Source organism: Sinocyclocheilus grahami, unplaced genomic scaffold (assembly GCF_001515645.1).
Source record: "Sinocyclocheilus grahami isolate Dianchi unplaced genomic scaffold, SAMN03320097.WGS_v1.1 scaffold207.1, whole genome shotgun sequence".
Taxonomy (NCBI): Eukaryota; Metazoa; Chordata; class Actinopteri; order Cypriniformes; family Cyprinidae; genus Sinocyclocheilus; species Sinocyclocheilus grahami.
In genome coordinates, this window is record NW_015505386.1 from 665,564 (window position 1) to 687,852 (window position 22,289).

The 22,289-nt window shown below is 36.5% G+C and overlaps 2 protein-coding genes across 2 annotated transcripts in view; both read right to left on the reverse strand.

Annotated features, from left to right (window-relative positions):
* LOC107595676 (arrestin domain-containing protein 1-like) overlaps positions 1 to 14,189 on the reverse strand; it is a 38,325-nt gene extending 24,136 nt beyond the window's left edge. The window contains exon 1 of the mRNA XM_016286163.1: positions 13,952 to 14,189. Coding sequence (XP_016141649.1) covers positions 13,952 to 14,069 — 118 coding nt within the window. The 5' untranslated portion in view covers positions 14,070 to 14,189. The remainder of the gene's footprint in view (positions 1 to 13,951) is intronic.
* A 3,508-nt stretch (positions 14,190 to 17,697) lies between these two features.
* On the reverse strand, positions 17,698 to 22,035 carry LOC107595722 (glutamine synthetase-like). The gene is made up of 7 exons (XM_016286217.1): positions 21,987 to 22,035; positions 21,313 to 21,511; positions 21,070 to 21,231; positions 20,462 to 20,608; positions 18,945 to 19,072; positions 18,670 to 18,869; positions 17,698 to 18,303 (listed from the first exon to the last, which is right to left on the reverse strand). The coding sequence occupies exons 2-7, from the start codon at positions 21,479 to 21,481 to the stop codon at positions 17,991 to 17,993; spliced, it is 1,119 nt and encodes a 372-aa protein (XP_016141703.1). The 5' UTR covers positions 21,482 to 21,511; positions 21,987 to 22,035; the 3' UTR covers positions 17,698 to 17,990.
* Positions 22,036 to 22,289: the final 254 nt, after the last annotated feature.

The window sequence follows — 22,289 nt, forward strand, 5'->3', positions numbered from 1 at the left end:
TTTATTTTCTCTATAGCGCCAGATCACAACAGAAGCCATTTAAAGTTACCTTTCCTATAGAACATGTCTATACCTTGTTCTTTTATTAAACAAACTTATTAGCCTTATGTTTATCTTATTTTCACGACGGCATGTCATTTCTGTCTCTACGTTACATGGTCGCACTCTCTGTATCGCACACAGCGGAGTTCCGCCCCGATGTGCACACACAAGTGAGCATACTCCCACTCCCACTAGTATTTGTAAATATTAAGCCGCAAAACGACTATTTAAATATGAATTCTGCGTGTCTCTGTGTTAATGAATGGCGCAGACGTGCGGTTTTGTTTAGTAACCTACTCGTACTGAAGCGCGCGTGATGCTTCCGGTGATATTAACGTCTGCCGTCTCACTAATGAGGACATAAATACATGAACAACATCTCCAGAACTGCTCTGAGAGTCACTTAATGAGCATTTGACCGTTTCATTTGAGTAAAACTATCCTCATATCATATACACACAGAAATGTAAAGGTAGAGCTAGGCGGTATGACCAAAAATTTATATCACGGTATTTTTCAAAAATGTTCACGGTACATGATGGTATTTTTTTTTTCATGCATGACCGGGTGTTAACCATATTTTCTACTGATTGAGAGAGGAAATACTGCAGTATATTGACTTAGAATGCTCTATTTTACTGTCACGATGAGTGAATATTGTCAAAAAATACCACACTAAATAGTGACTAAACACGACCCCTTTTTAATACATGTTAACCAGGAGTCACTCTCATTTATAATCGTGGCATCGTCTGATAAAATCAACATGCATCTACATTAAAGAGCGGCTATGTGGTTGTTTTGGCTATATTACTTTTCTGTCTCATGCAGCGCACTGCCTGCGTCTGAGTAACAAACTAAAAAAAACAACAAACAAAAAAGTGCATGTAGTGTGGATATTGTGGATGAGTTCTTCTGTGTCATCACGTTCTATTAGTTCTACAGCTTCAGTTTCAGAACTTTCACGCTTAGTAACACATACAGCTGTTCCCTCACCACAGTGCAACACTGAAAAGGAACCCCTTTCAAACAGTGTCGCGTTCTGAACGTTATTTAAGCGACATACACCGGTATTGCTGTATTTTAAAAATTCATATCATAACAAAAATAAACACCGGTATTCGGTATGAACCGGTATACCGCCCAGCACTATGTAAAGGTATTCACGGCAACTCGTCAAAATAAAAGTTTGGTTTAACTTGAAGACATTGCAGCAGAAATATATTAGCCTACTATTGTTCAGTAGAATGTACGTAATGGGCTACTACTAAAATATTAAAACCTTATTTTTAAGAAGAATAAAGATACATCATACTAGGAAAAGTTAATTAATTTATTTCCAAATTGAATCAGTACATTTTTTCAAGTAGAATAACTGACCACATCTTATAACAATTCTCATTAAAAAATCCAACACAAATAAAAATGAAAAAATAAACACATGGAATATCAATTACTGACAATTCAAATTATTTAATTTTACATGACTGACTTGTTAAGAATTACCGCTTTTAAATGTGACTGTTAAAATTAAATGGAATTTATTTAACAGCATGCATTACCAAACCCATAAAATAGAATCTACCTATCCATCTATCACATTTATGTATAAGGAGATTATCCAAACCACATTACGCAACATGCTCTGGTCATTCAGTCCTTGTTCTACTCACACAGTACCTCATCTCACTGACCCCAAACATTCCCACCAATTACAGCCAAAGCCCATCCTGTCCCATGATCCTCTGCTACGTGCCATGCATCTCTCTGAGCTTTATTAATCTCACCTAAACAAAAGCCATCTCTAGGCCAGCATAGAAAAAGTCAGTGAACTGGCGTCCTCAGAAAAGGACTTTAAATTTCATTAGATTATTAATTTACGTTTAATGATGCATCACCACATGTCGAATGAAGCTGTAAAGCACAGAGAGGGAAAGATAAACACTCTGTAAAGCTATCTGTAATCCTGATTTTTATGACTTGGCTTGGTCAAATCAGAACATTGTGGGCCACGTGAATCCACTTCAGTATGAAAGTGAAAGGTTGGCCACACACTTGAAGATTTCTCCTTCGCTGTCAGTCTAAAGGCACTTTAACATTACAGCTTTCGATGTTGACCTGAGTCCATTTGGTTCAGGCCTAAATATCGAGTGAGAAAATAGTCTAAGTGCACCATTTAGGCTTTGATTCCTCAAAGATATTTAGTTGAGTTTCTCGCCCACAAGCCCTGTTTCTGCCAAGCTTTAGAATATTTTTTCACATACCATTTGGCCAGAAAATGCTAGTTGTCAGACTGAAAAGACATTGCAGAATGATGCATTAGCGGTGTCTGTCAATGAGATAACAAGAAAACGAATCTGATGTTTACCACATACATGAAAAATTTACATAAACATGAGAATTTATGAGCAAGCTCTAAATCATAGGGAGCCAGTCGCGCATTCAGGGGGAGATTTACTCCAGGGACGGTAACAACACATCTGCTTTGATAGGGAACAGGCAGATTAGAGCAAGCAAACTGAGAATTTCAACTGAGACAGGTCACCTTGGTTTAAACAAGATCTTTCTCTCTATATTTATGGGCGCTATCGCTTAGTAAAAACCAGGTTCTCAGAAGATCCTCACTAAACAGCACGGAAATGGAAGCTGTAAGTGGATTCATTTATATTTCAATAAAGAGACAGAAATAATTTATCAGGCTAAAACATTAAATATAAATATACAAAATGTTAACAATATATTTAAAATATTGTTTTAATTTATATACACTTCTTAATATACAATATACATGAAATACTGAACTGTTACAATGCAACAACTATGATGCACGACAGTGGCAAACCCATCTCTTACAAGTACGGTGGCGGTATGATAAAACCATAATACCAAACTTTGAAATACATACTGTTGTACAGAATGTTTGGCATATTCATATTCAGTATAATGGTATTTACAAGGTTTCTTAATCAGCAGGGAGATTTTCATTTGAAGGGAAAATTCTTTCTAGAAACTGCTCTTACATCATTTACCGAAACATTCGTCTAGCTCACTGCGTAATGTAATGTAATGTTCAAGTGAACTTACAAAGAAAGGAAGTACAATCCTTCCTTTGAAGGGCAATGAGCTTCTAACAAGCTACAATGAATACAGAGGAAAAACAGGCATATTGTGTCCTTATTTCTGTGATATGCATTGAAATATCCATCCATCACTGTAAATTATATTTTTGGTATATTATGTAGTCGTGAATTTTATGTTGTCCAATGGGAAATTATTTTTCAGCAGAAAAACAGATTTTCAAATATATTTATCTTTTATTTGGTTTGAAATGCTCTAGAATTAACAGACAGAAAAAGCCTTGTAATGAAGGCATATTGAAGTACTCAATATATAATGAAAATCATGAGAGTTCTTCTGCACTCAGAGGAGGAGAAAAGAGCCTTTCTCAGCGACGTGATGGAAGAACTGTAATTAAATTCTCAATGACACAGACAAATCGGCCCCTCTCTTTACTTTATAATATCCTCAGGGCTGGGAGGACAGGTAGCATTTCTTAACTACCTGATTTAATTAATGACAGTGTTTTAGAGCACATGGTAAGTTGAGATGGTTCAGATAAGCTGGAACAACGCCACCCAGATGTTCAGACCTTGTCTAGAAGAATTGTGTTATTACTTTTCTACGCTTTCTATTTTTATGCTAATATTGAATATTTGAGTTCACCCAAAATTGAAAACTGTCTCATCATTTACTCACTCTCCACTTGTTCCAAACCTGTATGTGTTTCTTTCTGCTGTTTAACACAAAAGAAGATATTTGAAGAAAGTTGGTAACCAAACCATAATTTAATATCTATTTTTTATACTTTACATTATAATATTGTGATGTCTACATTTACTTGTACCAATTAAAATGATTGATTTCAGCATTTTATTTTGAATTTATTTACAAAATAGTATACATTTTCTATATGTCATTTATGAGTCATATAATATAATTATCAGCTAATTAGAATCAGACAGATTTTAATATGTATGCATCCTTAACACAAATCAAGTTCTGAAAAAAAAATAGTTTTTAAAAGTAAACAAAAAATGTTACACACATGAGCAATGAAGGTTTATGGAGAATTCATTGAAAACCTGAACATTATTGAAGTGATTGAGTTTTACTATATTACTGTGCGTTGAAATATATTCACTCAATTGAAAATTAACATACAAACAATAAACTTTACACAGTTGATGAGCACCATTGACTTCCATAGTAGGAAAAAAAATACTATGGAAGTCAATGGTGCTCATCAACTGTTCAGATCCCAACAATTTTCAAAATATTTTCTTGTGTTCAACAGAAGAAAGAAACTCATACAGGTTTGGAACAAGTGGGGGTTGAGTAAATTATGACAGAATTTTCATTCTGAAAGTGAACTACTCCTTTAATTTTCCACAGGATCTTAAACTAAACTCACCTGATCTAAACATGAACTTAAATAATTAAACTGCACTAAAACATGTGCTGTCCTCTCAAAACCATGGGGCTCTTAAACTCTCTCACAATCAATCCAGCTTGCTCTGTTGGGAAGGTAAAGGCGTCTTTGTCCTCTGAGAGTGCATGAATGAGAGAGGGCACCTGCACACAAAGGACATCGGGGCTGGGAAACCCCATACGTCTCCTGGGACCAGTACTTCTGAATGCCGGTGGCCTAGCAACCACATTCCGATAAGATATCCCCGGTAATGGGCATAAACCTGCTGCCAGGTGAAGGCTAACCTCATCTCTGCCTCAATAAAACACTTTCGAACCAATACACACACTTACAAACAAACAAATCACAGAGGAAATTCCAACATTCCAAAGCTCACCACAAAGGCTTTTGGTTACCAAGTAAACCAGAGCTATGATTGGACAGTTGGGTGCTGTCCGAGAATATTTGAAGAGCTGAAGATTCTTAACACCGTTTGTGAGGAATGTGCGACATTCCAGCCTCCACGCAAGGCATGGAATAATGTGAGAAGTGTGGCCTATTACAGTCATCGAGTTGGGGCTATTCAGACAAACAGAAGAGAACAAAGAAAGGTCATTAAGGTCAAACATAACATTTCCGAAAGGTTTTACTGTAAAAGGATGCGGAAACCATTTTCATCTTTGTCCTTGAGCACTATTGAGACATAATATACATTAAAGGGATAGTTATGACTTCCTTTCTTGTGTGGAATAGGGTTGTAACGCTGAGGAAATTTTCCCACCGGTTAATCGACGTGTGACAACACCGGTAATACCGGTATCACCGCGGGGGCGTTCCCTTTTTTGAGCAATCAATTGCTTGAATGCAACAACAAAATACAATGTCAAACTCACTTTAGCGTATATATAAAACATAGAACTTTTATTAACAAGACAAATAAAAATACACCATGCTATAGGGCAGGCTACGCCTAATATAAAATAACAAATAACTTACATAAAGTTTAAATAGGTATACAAAACTGGAAATAAGTAAACGTGTATAATATATAACCAAATAAATAAGAAAGTAGAACGTTTATTAGCAAAACGAGCAAGAAAGCTTGGAGGCACGGCATACACCTTGATGTCAAATAAAATAAATAAATGACACAAAGTTTAAATAAAGTAAAAATCAGCAAACAATGTGGAACCAATTAAATAAGAAACAAATGTTTAAAAAAACCTTCCAAAATCAGATAAACGGCAAAAGTCAACAGGCTTTTCAAAATCCAAAATACTGCCAAACAGGCGCTTTTGCATTTCGTTTCTAAACTAAATCATCCGCGATCGTCTTGTCTGTCTCACCCCACTCTTCTTGTCAGTCAGCTCGACTCACTCTCCTCACTGGATAAATGAAATCTGATCTGTGATGCGACTGTCGTTCGGCACGCTACATTGAGCAGCCGCGTTCAGTTTTTAATTGTAGTGTCTGGTCCTTTACTGAACAAAATTATTTTTATTACTATAAAAAATCTAAACGACGGTGGGGGTCGGTGACGCGGTGGGCAAGTGACGTAACTGGTGTTGCGGCTTAACACCGGTATCACCGTCAGCACCGTCTATTGCGGCAAGCCTAGTGTGGAACACAAAAGAAGATATTTTGTGTATGTTTTTTTTTCCATACAATAAAAGTCAGTGAGCTCCAATATTGTTTTGGACCCTATTGACTTTCATTATATAGACAAAAACTATTGAAACAGAAAAAAGAAAGTCATACAGGTTTTGAAACAACATGAGGGTAAATGACAGATTTTTCATTTTTGGATGAACTGTCCCTTTAAATGAAAAAGGTTTCTGAAGATTGAATGTAAAATTGGAAGTAGAAATGCAAAAACAGTAGGAACTAAAACAGAAAATGGTAGTTTGAGAGACTGGCAGGCTTTTGTTCTCACATGTGATTAGTTTCATGAAATATTCCCGTTATGGAACAGAAGGGATTCGTTGGTTCCCTCTAAGAGACTAATAAGACAATGTGAGTGCTCTAAAATTTCACCAGATATATTCAGCGAGGCCAGATGTTCCGCATGTCCTACATTACTCATTACTGCTTGAGAATGAACTGAAAGCGTACACTTAAAAACGCCATTAAAAGAGTCGAGAGTGTCATTAGTCTCAAACATAAAAGAGAGTAAATTTGTCCCATCCTTAGCTCTGTTTCAAATGCTACAGCTGCATCCCTCATTCAGCAAAACAGTGTGGACAAATCTGTCTTATCTAAAACCCAGAAATAGACATCTTCCTCATTCTGACAACCTAGAGAGAAAGAGAAAGAAACAGGAAGATACACATAAAGAGAATGAAAGAACGCATTTCTTCAGGCATGTGATGCTGTGACCATAAAAAAGAGCCCATCATGGGCAGCTGGCATGGCAGGACTGCTGGCTGGAAGGCGAAATCAGGAAAATGCAAGGTATGAGGTGCCAACATCAGTGCCACTGGCATCAGCGAGTCAAATAAAGTGCCAATCTTGATATCTCACTATAACAATCACTGAAAGGTCTAATAAACCCGGAGGTTAAACATTTACAAGAAATCTCTCTAGTGTCAGACAAGCTTTTATTCTTCACACACTTAATTTAAAGGAATATTCCAGGTTTTGGTCAAGTCAAGCTCATTCGACAGCATTTGTGGCATAATGTTGATTACCACAAAAATAAGTTTACACTTGTCACTCCTTTTCTTTAAAGGAATAGATCATCAAAAAATACAAATTACTGAAAATTTACCCAACTTCAGGCCATTTAAGATGTACATGGGTTTATTTTTTTCATCAGAACAGATTTAGAGAAATTTAGCAATACATTACTTGCACACCAAAGTAATCCTTTGCAGTGAATGGGTGCATAATGAAAGTCCAAACAGCTGATAAAAACATCACAATAATCCACACCACTCCATTCCATCAATTAACGTCTTGTAAAACAAAAAGCTGCATGTTAGTAATAAACTAATCCATCATTAAGATGTTTTTAACATCAAATGTTTGCTTTTGGCTATCCTAAAGTGATGTTATGCTAAATTTATGTTATGAAACTAACTCATGTTGGATGGCCTAAGGGTGAGTAAATTTTCTATTGTGATAATATGATTTTAACATGAAAAAATTACTTACTTTTTCTAACCATTTTACAACTTTGTCACCATGAAAACGCAATGCCATAAACCCATTAAAAGACATATATTAAAGGGGTCATATGATGCTGCTAAAAAGAACATTATTTTGTGTATTTGGTGTAATGAAATGTGTTTATGTGGTTTAAGAAAAAAAAAAACACATTATTTTCCACATACTGTACATTATTGTTTCTCCTCTATGTCCCGCCTTTCTGAAACGTGTCAATTTTTACAAAGCTTATTGGGCTGAAAAGCGAGGTGTGCTGTGATTGGCCAGCTATCCAGTGAGTTGTGATTGGCCGAATACCTCAAGCGTGTGACAGAAATGTTACGCCCCTTACCATACTATGATGCCCTGTCCGGCCGGAGCGATGAGACAAAAACATTAAAACCCATTATAAACGAGGCATTTGTTGAAATTACACTTTCATAGATCTCAAACAATAAAAAATGGCTTGATTTAAGTTTTAACAGAATAATTAAAACAAGTACTTTACTAAAAAAAATAAGCTTAACTTTTCTGTCTTGAGTTCCTCTCTGTAACAATTGTTGCTTTTTTTTAAAGAAAAGGAGGGAAAATAAAAAATACGTTTTGGGGTAATTGACCAAGATATTGCTTTAATACACTGCGCTTAATAAAACATAGAAATTGACAGTTGAAATTGACCAGAAATGTTCAGGCGATGCTCTTTAGAGAAGCCAAATTATTTTACTTTCACAATGACACTTTATTTCCATTCCTTATTGCAGTTTGCAACTCATTAATTAAAAGGTAGTTCTTTTTGAAAAACATCCCCAAGTCTAGACACATTAGGGTTTGGATGCCCCAAGCATATAGAGTGACTCAGTACATTTGCTATTTGCAGCTGGCAGATGCGTTCATGGAGTTCTTGTCAGAGCTTCCGGCCTTGAATGAGTCAATAAGGGCATGGCTTGGTTAAACAAAAGGGTTAATTAAATAGTTTTAATTATAAAACTGAAATTAAAACTGATTATGAGGTCAGGAATTCATCAAGACGTTTCAGGCCAGGTTTGGGTTCAATGACGGCAAACTGGTCAATTGGGTCTTATATTTGAATATAAATGAACACAAATGAGATTTGAACGAATAAAAAATAATTTACTTACAAGTTTTAAGAGAATAATTAGCTATTACTTTAATAAAATGATAAGCCTCACATTTCAGTTTTAAATTCTTCAAAAAGTGTCCCCTTGGCTTTCCCTTCCATTGTAAGTTTTTGGAGGTTGACTTCCCCAAAATAGCTTTGCAAATACAAACTTCCATTTGAAGCTAAACATACTAGGTTTTGTCCCTATAAGGATCTCAGGTGACCTGCTCTAAACTCATCCTGAATACTTAGGAACAGTAATGAGGCATCATATTGAGTGAATACACATAAAATGCCTTCCCTCCTCCAAAAAAAGTGTGCTCCATTAATAAATAATGACGTTTGAGGCCTGCAATTCCTGTTACAAAAGGGACAAACAGCCTCGGGGTGAACTTAATATGTGTTCAATAGTGTGCAAAATATTTCAACACAAACAAGGGCGTAGGTACTGTACTGCCTGTAAATGTGCTGAATGCCCTGTTATAATGAGGGACAGGAGTGAGTCTCATCACAAACACTCCCACAGAGCCAGCGTGGGACAGAGTGGCATCATGTTGATATCAGTGGTGTTGCCTTACAGGCCAGTCAGTCCACTACTAATGAATAGACAGGCTTGTCTATGTGAGTGTTTCTTGAGATACAGAGAGACAAAAGGCTCTATAGCACTACAAACAAGCTTATCACAATCATTAGTATATGCATTTGATACCAGGCTGGATGTAAAGTGAACATGCTTTCTATCATGATCTGCTGACATATTTCCTATTGAAAATATTGGATGTAGGGCGGGCTTGTCTATGTGAGTGTCTCTTGAGATACAGAGAGACAAAAGGCTCTATAGCACTACAAACAAGCTTATCACAATCATTAGTATATGCATTTGATACCAGGCTGGATGTAAAGTGAACATGCTTTCTATTATGATCTGCTGACATATTTCCTATTGAAAATATTGGATGTAGGGCTGCATGATTAATCAAAATAAAACTGAAATCTCATTTTCCAATCACAAAGGCTTCAGTTTAATGAGATAAACATCTACATTGCATGTTTCAGGATGCAGCGCGGCACTGTGTTCATTTACACACATGCATTAACAGAGTCTCCGAGCAGCTTGGTTCAAAGTAAATGCTGCTCCACACATTTATTATTATAATTATTATATAGTCAATATTGATATATATATATATATATATATATATATATAGTCACAACATTTTTGGCCAAGCTGCTCAGCACACCAAACCTAGAGCTTTATAAAAAATTAACATTTTGCAGCCCTAGTTGGACAGCCTAGTTAGAAGGTCTTGTCTGTTTTAATAGCTAATAGTCTAGTTTGTGTCATATCCTGGCAAAAACTTCTGGTTATCTACTGGTGTCATTTTAGAAAATTTGATTGGACAGAAATGTGCATACTCCCCTTCAAACAAAACAAGTCTCCATTTTCCTGGAAGAAAAATACTCTTTTAAATGGACCTATGTCAGCTTAAAATATGTAAACATGGGTTTTTTCATGGTGCTTTTTGAGTATTTTCAGTATTTCAGCCTTTGCATATAATCAATTTTCCATCGGACAAAAGTCAATATTTATATCCTATATAACAATACACTAAGGATATTTTCTCTCCACAAATCACACAGATCCCAAAGGGTCAAAAGAAAAACTTCACAGTTCAGGGAGAGTTCATCCAAAAATGAAAATTCTGTCATAATTTACTCAACCTCAAGTTGTTCAAAACCTGTATGAACTGCTTTCTTCTGCTGAACAGTGAACACAAAAGAAGATATTTTAAAGAAGTAAAACCGGTAACCATTGACTTTCATCGTAGGGGGAAAATACTGCGGAAGTCAGTGGCTACCGGCAACTGTTTGGTTGCTCAAAGAGGTTTGGAACGACATGAGTGTGAGTAAATGATGGCAGAATTTCATTTTTGGGTGAATTATCCCTTTAATGTAGTTCTAGACTGTACAGAGTGTTTCTATTTGAGATTAAAGCAATCGTGTCTTCTTTAGAGTTTCTGTAACTGACTGATTAAAACCAGGCTAAAGCCCTTCTTTCATAGTTTCAAAGGATTATACATGACTTCTGCCAAAGCTGAGACTGTCTTGCCTGTTCAGTCTGTTAACCAGTAACCCTATATACTGAATACCGGCTGTGATGTAAATAAGAGAATGTCTTTCAACAGGAGGGTGTCTCTGCATTGAAAGAGACTCCGGTTTTAAAATTCATGCCATGCTTTTCATTTTCATCCATTAAGTTATGGGGGACAAGGCTGAAAAATGCCATTGTATCTCATGTTCATCAGATCTATGATAGGACTACTTATCAAAGCGGCCAGACTAAAAAAGACAGATAAGAAAGCCAAAGCATGAGTCAGCTGCTTTTTAATAAAACATACTGAGCAATGTGGATTGAAAAGCACAGTTCTCGGAGTAACAACATCACGTCCTCCACTTTGCAGCAAGACTCTGAAGAAAGTATCCAGGTCCATTCTGCAATATAATATGACGATGAAGTAGTGCTGGGCGGTATGACCAAAAATGTATATCACTGTATTTATCACAAATATACCGGTTTCACGGTACATGATAGTATTTTTTTTTTTCATGCATGACCGGGTGTTAATATTTTCTACTGATTGAGAGAGGAAATACTGCAGTATATTGACTTAGAATGCTCTATTTTACTGTCATGATGAGTGAATATTGTCAAAAAATACCACACTAAATAGTGACTAAACACGAACCCTTTTAATACATGTTAACCAGGAGTCACTCTCATTTATAATCGTGGCATCGTCTGATAAAATCAACATGCATCTACACTAAAGAATTGTTTTGGCTATATATATATATATATTACTTTTCTGTCTCATGCAGCGCACTGCCTGCGTCTGAGTAACAGTGTCGCGTTCTGAACGTTGCTTAAGCGACATACGTATTGCAAAAATAAACACCGGTATTCGGTATGAACCGGTATACCGCCCAGCACTACGATGAAGGCAAGTAAATGATGACAGAATTTACATATTGGATGAGCTATTCCTTTAAAAAAAGACTATATAGGTTACCCACGATTTAAATCGGCTAGCAGTTTTGTTGTGCTAATGCACAATGTTTGCCACATTAGAGGAGCTTTTTCCACCTTAAGCCAAGGTGAAGGGTGCTCCGAGCCAATTCCCAAAGTACTTACATTGGAAATGCAGGAAGACCTAATTAAAGCGCCAGCAGAGAATGACTAATCACACCGGTCACATGACCTTATCCCTTATAATAGTGGTGTCATATGTCACGCATTCCACTGATAAACACTACAGCAGGCAAAAACATTGTGTCAATTCACAGCGTGTTCGAACGCAAAAAGGCGCGTTCTCGCCGTTGACAGGAAAAACTAAAAGGAACAGAAACATGACCATAGAGCGTCAATCATTTTTCATAAGTGTCACAATAAGGGTGGGGTCCTAGAATTGAGTGAAAAAGCACAACAACTTCATGCATAAGATCAGTCTCAAGTGTGAATATAACAGTGCAAAGGAAAATAATAGAGTTGTTTCATTGGAATCTTTTTCTTTCTCTTGCGTGTCAGTCCGTGAGTCTCGCCTACACACTAAAACCCAACAGTTCAGTGAAAACACTTACAATGTATTCTTTGTACACATTCACACAGTGTGAAAAGCACCTTGTCTAACCTACTTTCTTATCTCTTTCCCCAATGACCAGCAATATGCAAAATTGTGGCTAGTGGGGAGTGGGTTTGCCGGAGGTGTTGATTTTCTCACAATTATAACTTTTCTTTTAGATGTTTTATTAACTTAAGGGAGTTGTTGGAACTGGGTCTTACTGGGTACGGCCCCTACACTCTAAAAAATGCTGGGTTAAATACAACCCAGTGCTGGGTAAAATAGGGACAAAGCCAGCAATTGGGCTGTTTTGACCCAGCGATTGGGTTACTACCCAGAAGGCTGGGTTAAACATTTAACTCAACCGCTGGGTCAAAACAACCCAATTGCTGGCTTTGTCCCTATTTTACCCAGCACTGGGTTGTATTTAACCCAGCATTTTTAGAGTGCAAGTAAAAACAAAGGTTTTGGGAGGGGGCGAGGTATGTATAGATTTATGTGTGGATTTTATACATTTCTACATTATTACATAACGCTTAAACCCCATTTTCATTTAGGTAACAACAAAAGTTAGGTTATATAAAGCAGTCAGAGTGAATGCTTGCAAACAGTAGAACATTAGTTGTGTGGGCCGCTTGAGAATATCTAAACATAAATACTATTATTATTTAGCATACTGTTGTTGTTGTTGTTGTTGTTATTATAGATTTACATATCACAAAACATTTAATTGAAGGGATATCTGACTGTAAACGAAGTGTTTAGGGGTGCCACAAGGCACTGACCTACTACAGAAATGTAACTCGAGTCGCTGAACGCCTTTGAATGCATCGCACATTTATGACGACTTCACTAATGTCAGCATCTTTTTATATGCGTGACGTTCATATGACCAAACCACTGACATAATGCAGTTAACTTCTTGGAAAAACACGTTTGCGATCATTAGCGGTCGTTCAAGCGTTCTTTCGTTTTTGGTTAGAGTACACTTGCGTTTAGCTGGTCACCACACGAGCGTCGCGTTTTAATACGCGTTGCGTTCAGCAGCTTTTGAACGCAAGAACGCGTCCTGAATGAACGCTTTCGACTGTCAGTTCTGAAGGTACACTCATTTGTGGACGTTTAAAGATGGAAATCAAGTGCTGGCAGACATCAAAACGCACTTGTTAAAACGCACACGATATACAGTGTGTTTCAACAGTCCAGAAGCGGCTCGGGTGTTGATTGTGCAATCGAACCGAAACCAGCAGTACACGAGAAACAGGATGTACATTGACGTTCATGAAGGCAAGAGCTTAGACGTTAATGCCTTCCTATCACAGCTCCTATTTCACGTAAATAATACATATATACGAACCAGTACTGTACTGTATGAAACGGAGCAGCAACGGATGCTGAATGTCAACATGCAAACATGCAACACGTCCATGTTGACATGCATTATTTGAACACCCTAAGTTTACTTGAACGGGAGACCCCGAAGCTTACCAGCTGTGCGGTCCATGCAAATCATTTTTTCCTATTGTAAGCATATGTAAGATACACGGCGTCGCTTACCTTTAAACTGTAAGGAGTGGCTTGTTTTAATTCTCACAGTTCCTGATAAGGACTCCCCGGGGTTGTAGACCACTTTGTTATTAGTGAAAGTAATCTCGAATTCCTGAAGCTTCCCCATGTCGTTCAGAAGCACCAGTCAAGCACTCAAGCAAAATGAGATCGACGGTCAAACTAACGGCTAAAAGCGGCCAGTTTCACGTCCCACCTGCGGCTCTCATCTCTCCGCCCATCCACGAGCGCGGACGTCATCGGGATAGTCAGACTCCCCTGCTCCCCTGTTTTATTTAATATTTCATTTGAATGCTAATAAACTTACAAACTTATATATATATATATATATTTAGTCATTTAGCAGATGCTTTTATCCAAAGCGACTTACAAATGAGGACAACAGAAGCAATCAATTGTAGTATCAAAACAACTAAAAACAGATGCAAAACTAAAAGCTAAAACTTTATAAATACTACCTATACACATTTTTTTAAATAAAGAGATTAAATAAAAATGACAAATGCATACAACGAAATTTCAAAACTTAACATTGAAATGAAAAACAAAAATTAAAGCTCAAAACAATTTAAAATATTAAAGAACAAAAGGTATAAGAATATAATAATGATAAGCCAAACACCAAAAATAAACAACTACATATGTGTATGTACAACCACACACACACATATATATATATATATATACACACACACACACACACACATACACACACATTTATAAATTCACTATATATATTATTTCATTTCCATTTAGTTTGTTGAAGTATTAAAATAACTCAAATTAAATAAAACTAAAAACTGAATAAAAGACCTACACAGACATAATAAATTCAGACATAATTTAACTAAAATTAAAATAAATAACAAATAATACAAATCAAACGACAGTAGTTTATCAGTAATCCTAAAAAATAACACTGCCAAACACACATGCTAAAAAACAACAGCTTACTTACACATAGTAAGAAATGGTTATAAAAACTGAAACAGAAGCGAAACAAGTAATAGGAAAGAGGAGAAATAAAAAGCGATACTTATCCTTTGCCGGTGTCCCTGCCCGGTGGAGTCGCACGGTAGAGTCGATGTAAACTAAGCTTTTTTTATACCCCTCTACCAAAATACTAAATTAATTCAGCTGGACACACTTTCCTTATTTTCTCCACAACAAATGGCCAAGCAAGCGCAGACACTGACAAGACACGCGATACAGAACGAGACCAAACGCGATATCAGCACGTCTCCACACAGTAAACTTATTTAAATATATTTGATTTATTCTAAAACGTTTTATATAATTTTGATTTACTAGTAGGCTATTGATTTAGCATCAAATTGAAATATATATATGTATATAAATTATATTTATATACAATACATATGTACACATACAAAACTGATTCAAAAAAGCAGTATTTTATAATAATTTAGGCTATAATATCATAAATAATAATAAAATTATGTCTATGCCAAACTAGATATATATTTTAAATGACTTTCTTGTTATATGCATATTTTTGACTGTTGAAGCACCTAAAAATATCAAAATTAATTAGAATTAGAAAATTATAGATGAGGTGTATTCAAGAAATATTCTGTATGAACAACACTGAGTTTGTGTATGTTTGAATAACTAAAATAAAAAAATGAGTGTCACGTCATTGACCCACATACTGCTGTGATGTAAATGTGCAAGCAGCACCACACTGAGCTTTCTCCATAACCAACCAGGAAAATCAGCAAAAAATCCATACCTCCACCTGTCTGGCGACAAGAGCATGGATAAAACTGAATAAACATCCCTTCTGCCATTGTTCTGGGAATAATAAATTCCCCTCATTATGGGGACTGAACACACTCCTGCGCTCCACACATCAGTCATCGGCTGAAAATAGAAGCTACTTTAAAGCCATCTCCTGTGCCTTTTGACATCAGCATTTTTTTCTGAGAGGTCTTCTTTGTGTAGCCCAGATTAAATTAGGGTGTAACAGAAAAAAAAAAAAAAAGTATTAACATCACTCAAGATTTATAAGAATTATGTCAAATTGTTTTTTGTTATTATACACTTGTGTGAAAGAAGTAGAAAGTCAGTACTATTAATCTAATATATAGGCCTACTGTCAGATCCTTACATTTTGTTTTATGGATTATAGACATTTCACTGGAACACAAGACTAAAAATAATGATTAATACAATTTAGGTATGAAAACAAACCTTTGTAACAGATACGTTATTACAAACATTAGTGAGTGCCAATCAATAACACGTTTCCACTAGGCTTCTTCAAAGCGTTACCTGAGTTCTAAACACTTGCCTATTACGCCCCCTTATGGACATCCAAAAGAACAGCAATACCAATTAGTTGACACGTGTACATATTACACAGAGTCCAGACATAGTTGCCAAGTCCGCGTATTATACGCGACTTTGAGCTTCTTTTTTTGTGAAGTTGCGTGAAAAAATCGCGGGTTGCGGTTTTTTGGGCTTATTTTAAAAAATACGGTTGCTTGTTAGGGAAATCTGACAAGCAACTTCGTTTCTTTATTTATGTTCGCCGTATTCTCCAGTGCATTCAATGACACTCTGTCTGCTTGCAGTTAATAGCCAACCAGTGCAATAATATAAGTGCTGCAGCGTAATTTGCCAAATGTTCCGCCCCCTCATTGGAGAAAATCATGTTCAAAAAGAAGGCGCGTGACGCTGTAATCCAAGCGATGACTTTCTTTTAGCCTATTTTTTTAATTTTACAATGTTTTTGTAATGTATTAATTATCACGGGCTGTAATAAAAAACAAGTAGTCCTACACTAATACTAAGAGTAAATATGGTTCGAATAGCCTATATTTCAGTAGGCTATAAATATGTGGCTATGTTACAGCTCCCCTTTGAAGCTCTTGTTTTTCTCCTTTTCCATCTCTCCAATCATATTCTGCACACAGGTGATTGGAGATGAATTTTGTTCCCATTTTTGTTGCAGTTTGCTGATTTTCTGTTTTTGCTTTTCAGATAAAAGAGTGGTTTCAGTTGAATATGTTGCAGGCTCATTTACTGGTAATAAATAATTGATAATAAATAATATTGATGATAATAAATCATCAAACTGCTTATTTGTCTTGCGAGAGTTGGCAACAGTGATTCCAGATAATGTTTTATTATCCACTCTGATTTTCAAGAATTTGAATGTGCGAGACTTCCGGTGTCATGAGCTTCCAGTTACTTCATTTTACATGTAAAAAAAACTGTCATGCTGCTTGATGTTACAAATAGTAGCCTAGCTATTTGTTGTCATATTAAAATCATACACATTGGTTTATAGTGTAAATAGGTTTGGCATTTTTGACTACACTTTGTTATTCTTCTAATGAATCAGAAGTCTCGCACGTTAAAAGAAAATAGCTTAATTCCGGACGGTCAACAGTGATCGAATTCAATTCACATTACTGTATATTGATTTTAATCGATGGTTATTTTACTGATTTTCTTACATTTAAATAAATATGATAAATGAGTATTCATTCTAATATTATTCTAAACAACCACTATTTGTTTCCAGTATTGCATTATTTCAATTCTTCCTCTTCCAGCATGCATGTGCAGGCCATTGTGCAGGTCACCACAGTTGGCGGCAGGCCGGCGGCCCTCAAAGTAACCACATTTGTTTTCAGCCACCCGATAGGGGATACGAATGCCGGCCCCACGGTTAGCAACACCTGCTGAGAAATCATAGATGCTGGAGAACACCTGACAACCTATAACTTGTGTTTGTGTGACGGTAGAAAGACAGGTAGAGAGTCAGCTGTTAACCCCAGTCAGGTTCTAATGTGATCTATCGTGCACAGAAACAGGTTGGTGTAAGATCATTCAATACAACACATCAAACTTGCCTGCAAATCATGTGTCATTAAACATTCCTTTCAGAAGAAGAGTTTAATATGTATAGAGTATGATTTACAGACCAAATTAACAATTGTAACAGGTTAAAGTGCCCTCTATCTAATATTCTAAACAATTATTAGTTTCCAAAAGTGTGCTATTTAAGTTCATGGGCATCTTCCCCCTCTTCCAGCATGCATGTGATGGCCATTACGCAGGTCACGGCATATGGGTCACAATTGGCGGCAGGACGACGGTCCTCAAAGTAACCGCATTTATCCTGACCCACCTGACGAGGGATACGGATGCTGGCCCCACGGTTAGCAACACCTGCTGAGAAATCGTGGATGCTGGAGGTCTCGTGGCGACCCGTGAGGCGACGTTTGTTATCTTCTCCACCGTGTGGGTCGTAGACACGAATATGCTCTGCGTGACGCTTGCTCAGTTTCTCGATGGCTTTCTCAATGTGCCTGATGCAGAGAAAAGAATCATGGAGGTCAGATAACATGACCAAACACTGTTCACACCAAGGATGACTATAACAGTAATGGAAGTTCAGACCACAACTGTAATGATAACGACAGAGAGGAACAATATCATCTGATGGATGATAAAATCATTGAGAGCCAATCAGAATCCATCCTGCTTTAAAGAGCTTGAGCATTAAAAGCGACAGACGATAAAACTGCAGCATGTGCTTATAATAAACAGAAAGTTATAATGGGTTGGTGTGGATGCTAATATAGTTATCATTCTTAGTGTGAATGGGCTTTAACACTCTCTGTTTGTTTTAGTCTTTCTATGACTTATGAGTGTGTGCATAACTCAGGACATACTCAATTCCTCCTTGTTCTCTCATTTGCACTGTGCTGACATTAATGTGGCAACCGGTTCCGTTCCAGTCTCCTGTCATGGGTTTTGGATCCAGGGTGGCCACCACTCCAAAGTCTTCACACACCCTGTGGAGCAGGAAACGTGCCATCCACAGATGATCGCCCATCTCAATTCCTTCACATGGACCCACCTGGAACTCCCACTGCAAACAGAGCAAACTGTCCAGACTGGCTATCCAGAACATGATGTCTAATATCTACAATGTAACAGTTGTTACCTGAGAGGGCATGACCTCTGCGTTAGTGCCACTGATTTTGATGCCAGCATACAGACAGGCTTTATAATGACACTCCACAACGTCTCTGCCAAAAGCTCGGTCAGCACCAACACTGCAGTAATACGGACCTGACAGAAAATAGACACAAAATTCAGAACAAATACTGCCATGTTTTAAATATAAAGATGTCACAGATGTCATTTGATTGTACAATCAGACACATAAAAATGGAACATAAATATAAAAATGATAAAAAGTAAAATTTCACTCACTCAAGTCTTTTGAAACCTTATGGAACAAACCCCCCCTCAAAAAAAAAAAATTCAAGCAGATTTTTTCATATACAATGAAAGTGAATGGTGACTTTGGGAGTTAGGCAAAATTTTCGGTCAGTAACAATTACATTTTCTGTGTGTTCCTCATACAAATCTATCAAAATTACTTTAAACTGGAATATTTTGCAATGATAGAGATATGGCTTATTTGGTACTTGTAATCCATATAGTGAAAAAAAATTCCCAAAGAGCAAGATACAGGAATTCTCTATTAATGTACCACTGGTGTAAAGGTGCTGTAAGTGACTGTTTTTTTATATTCCACTGCTTCAACCACACATCTCGCCAAAATCCAAAGCCATGTCAGCCAACCAAAACAGAAAATGTTTTTTAATTTTAACATGGCCTGCATCCAGATTCTTCTCCGGTGATTACAAAGAACCTGTGTGGTTTCTCATAACACAGATTTTATTAATATCTTTAAGGAGGAACATTTTACAATGTGTGGCATTCAAAACATCCTTTACAGCAGCTTGATACAAGATTTAACCTTGTGGTTTTGGGAATCCAAGTCTGGGCCAGCCATAAGGGTGTTCATCCACTCCTAGGAGAGTATATTCTTGCTCCATGCCAAACCAGGGGTGAAGGTCTTTGACCTTTTCCATGACCTTGTTACAGCGGTTACGGTGGTTCGATTCTAAAAGAAACAATTTCGTTTGTTAGTTCTACACAAGTTGAATTTGTATGATCACTACGAGCTATTTTATAACTCAAATGAATCTCTGCGCATTTTAACTGTACAAAACTGGGTGTTTGTAGAACTTTAACAAAAGAAGGTTATAGTTTGTGTGACTTTTTAAAGTTTAATTTCTTAACTATTTTTTCATCAACTTCAAAAAGAGTTCTACATCCATATAGTGAAAAAAAATTCCCAAAGAGCAAGATACAGGAATTCTCTATTAATGTACCACTGGTGTAAAGGTGCTGTAAGTGACTGTTTTTTTATATTCCACTGCTTCAACCACACATCTCGCCAAAATCCAAAGCCATGTCAGCCAACCAAAACAGAAAATGTTTTTTAATTTTAACATGGCCTGCATCCAGATTCTTCTCCGGTGATTACAAAGAACCTGTGTGGTTTCTCATAACACAGATTTTATTAATATCTTTAAGGTAGGAGGAACATTTTACAATGTGTGGCATTCAAAACATCCTTTACAGCAGCTTGATACAAGATTTAACCTTGTGGTTTTGGGAATCCAAGTCTGGGCCAGCCATAAGGGTGTTCATCCACTCCTAGGAGAGTATATTCTTGCTCCATGCCAAACCAGGGGTGAAGGTCTTTGACCTTTTCCATGACCTTGTTACAGCGGTTACGGTGGTTCGATTCTAAAAGAAACAATTTCGTTTGTTAGTTCTACACAAGTTGAATTTGTATGATCACTACGAGCTATTTTATAACTCAAATGAATCTCTGCGCATTTTAACTGTACAAAACTGGGTGTTTGTAGAACTTTAACAAAAGAAGGTTATAGTTTGTGTGACTTTTTAAAGTTTAATTTCTTAACTATTTTTTCATCAACTTCAAAAAGAGTTCTACATGTGTGACTGTACATAAAATTAGCAAAAGTTAAACAGTGTAACCATATTAATTATTTATGCCCCAGTGTATGCTGGGAAGAACGTGAATGGGACTCACCAGCTATACTTGTTGCTTTGACTAAAACACATATTATACATCATTTTTATTATATGTTTGCTTTTTTTTTGGAATAAAAAAAAAATGGATTGTCTTTTTTTCAGCACTATTTAACTGATCTAATATAATTTTTATATTGGAACAATTTTACCTGCAGGTTCTTGGGTGTGCTTGAGCACCTCACATAGCACCAGTTTGTTCGGGTCCAAGAGGAAGGGGTCCCTAAACATGCAGACCGGAATCAGTAGCATGTCACTGTTGTGTCCTTTAGACTGACCTGTGCTGGAACCATCGAAATTCCATTCTGGTAGGTCTGTCAAAGAACAACAAAAACAAAATAAGAATTAATGAAATGTTCAAAATAAAGAAGTGAAACCAGTTAACGCTTCGCTACCAGCAATGCTCTTTGGCTCTGAATCCATGGTTCGAGTCTTGTTACGCAGACCCTCTCCAGAGCCATCGATCCAGACGTAAGTGACCTGACAGAAGTGTCCCTGGGGCAAACTGAGGTATTGCTGCCGCAGGGCCTTGTTGAGACTAGAGCTGTCTGATACGTAAGACATACTGGATCAGATTTACAGTAAACAATGAACCTAGAGAGGTAAAACAAGACCGAACATTGTGTTAATGTAGTGAACTTCAATGTTTTAGAAAAAGATTACCTTTTTATATGATAGATAACGGCAAGCTAGTTGTTTAATAAAATAGCATGAAAATTCATTTGAAAGAAATTACATCTGATTGTTATGCATTCCTCAAAATGAAAGTAAAGAGACACGTCATTAGACAACTTTCAGCAATGTATGACATTAGAGAAAACAATGAAACAGACTAATGTACTTAGTTGTTTTTAATAATCTCTAGTGGCTATTTAATTATTAATGAAATTATATATTCAATTAAAATATTCTGTGCACTGATATAATGATATCATTAGATCATTTTTATTATGAAAATATTTTAAATAATTATTACATTTTCATTGATTGCAATGGATAACAAGCAACAAACTAAATTTCAGTGCTCATTAATGTACCATATTAAATGAACCAATTAAAGATGACTTACTCAGAGGTGTATATTTGGCTCCACTTCATATGAAGACTGAAACCCTGTCCGCTTAAACAGTCAAATTTAAGGCAGCCTGTCACTAAGGTCATGTTGTGTAGAGGTGTGACGTAGACAGTATGCATGATTTCCATCCTTCCTTCACCTGAGATACCAAAACAATATGAGTCATTACATAAAACCTGTTCAGCTAAACCATCTGCACTGCTGTTATGATGGCTTTTTTAAAAAAATCAGAGATTCATTGATTGTTTGTTGGAATGCATTACTTTGTTATCAAGTCTAATGTCTCTTGAGGCAATA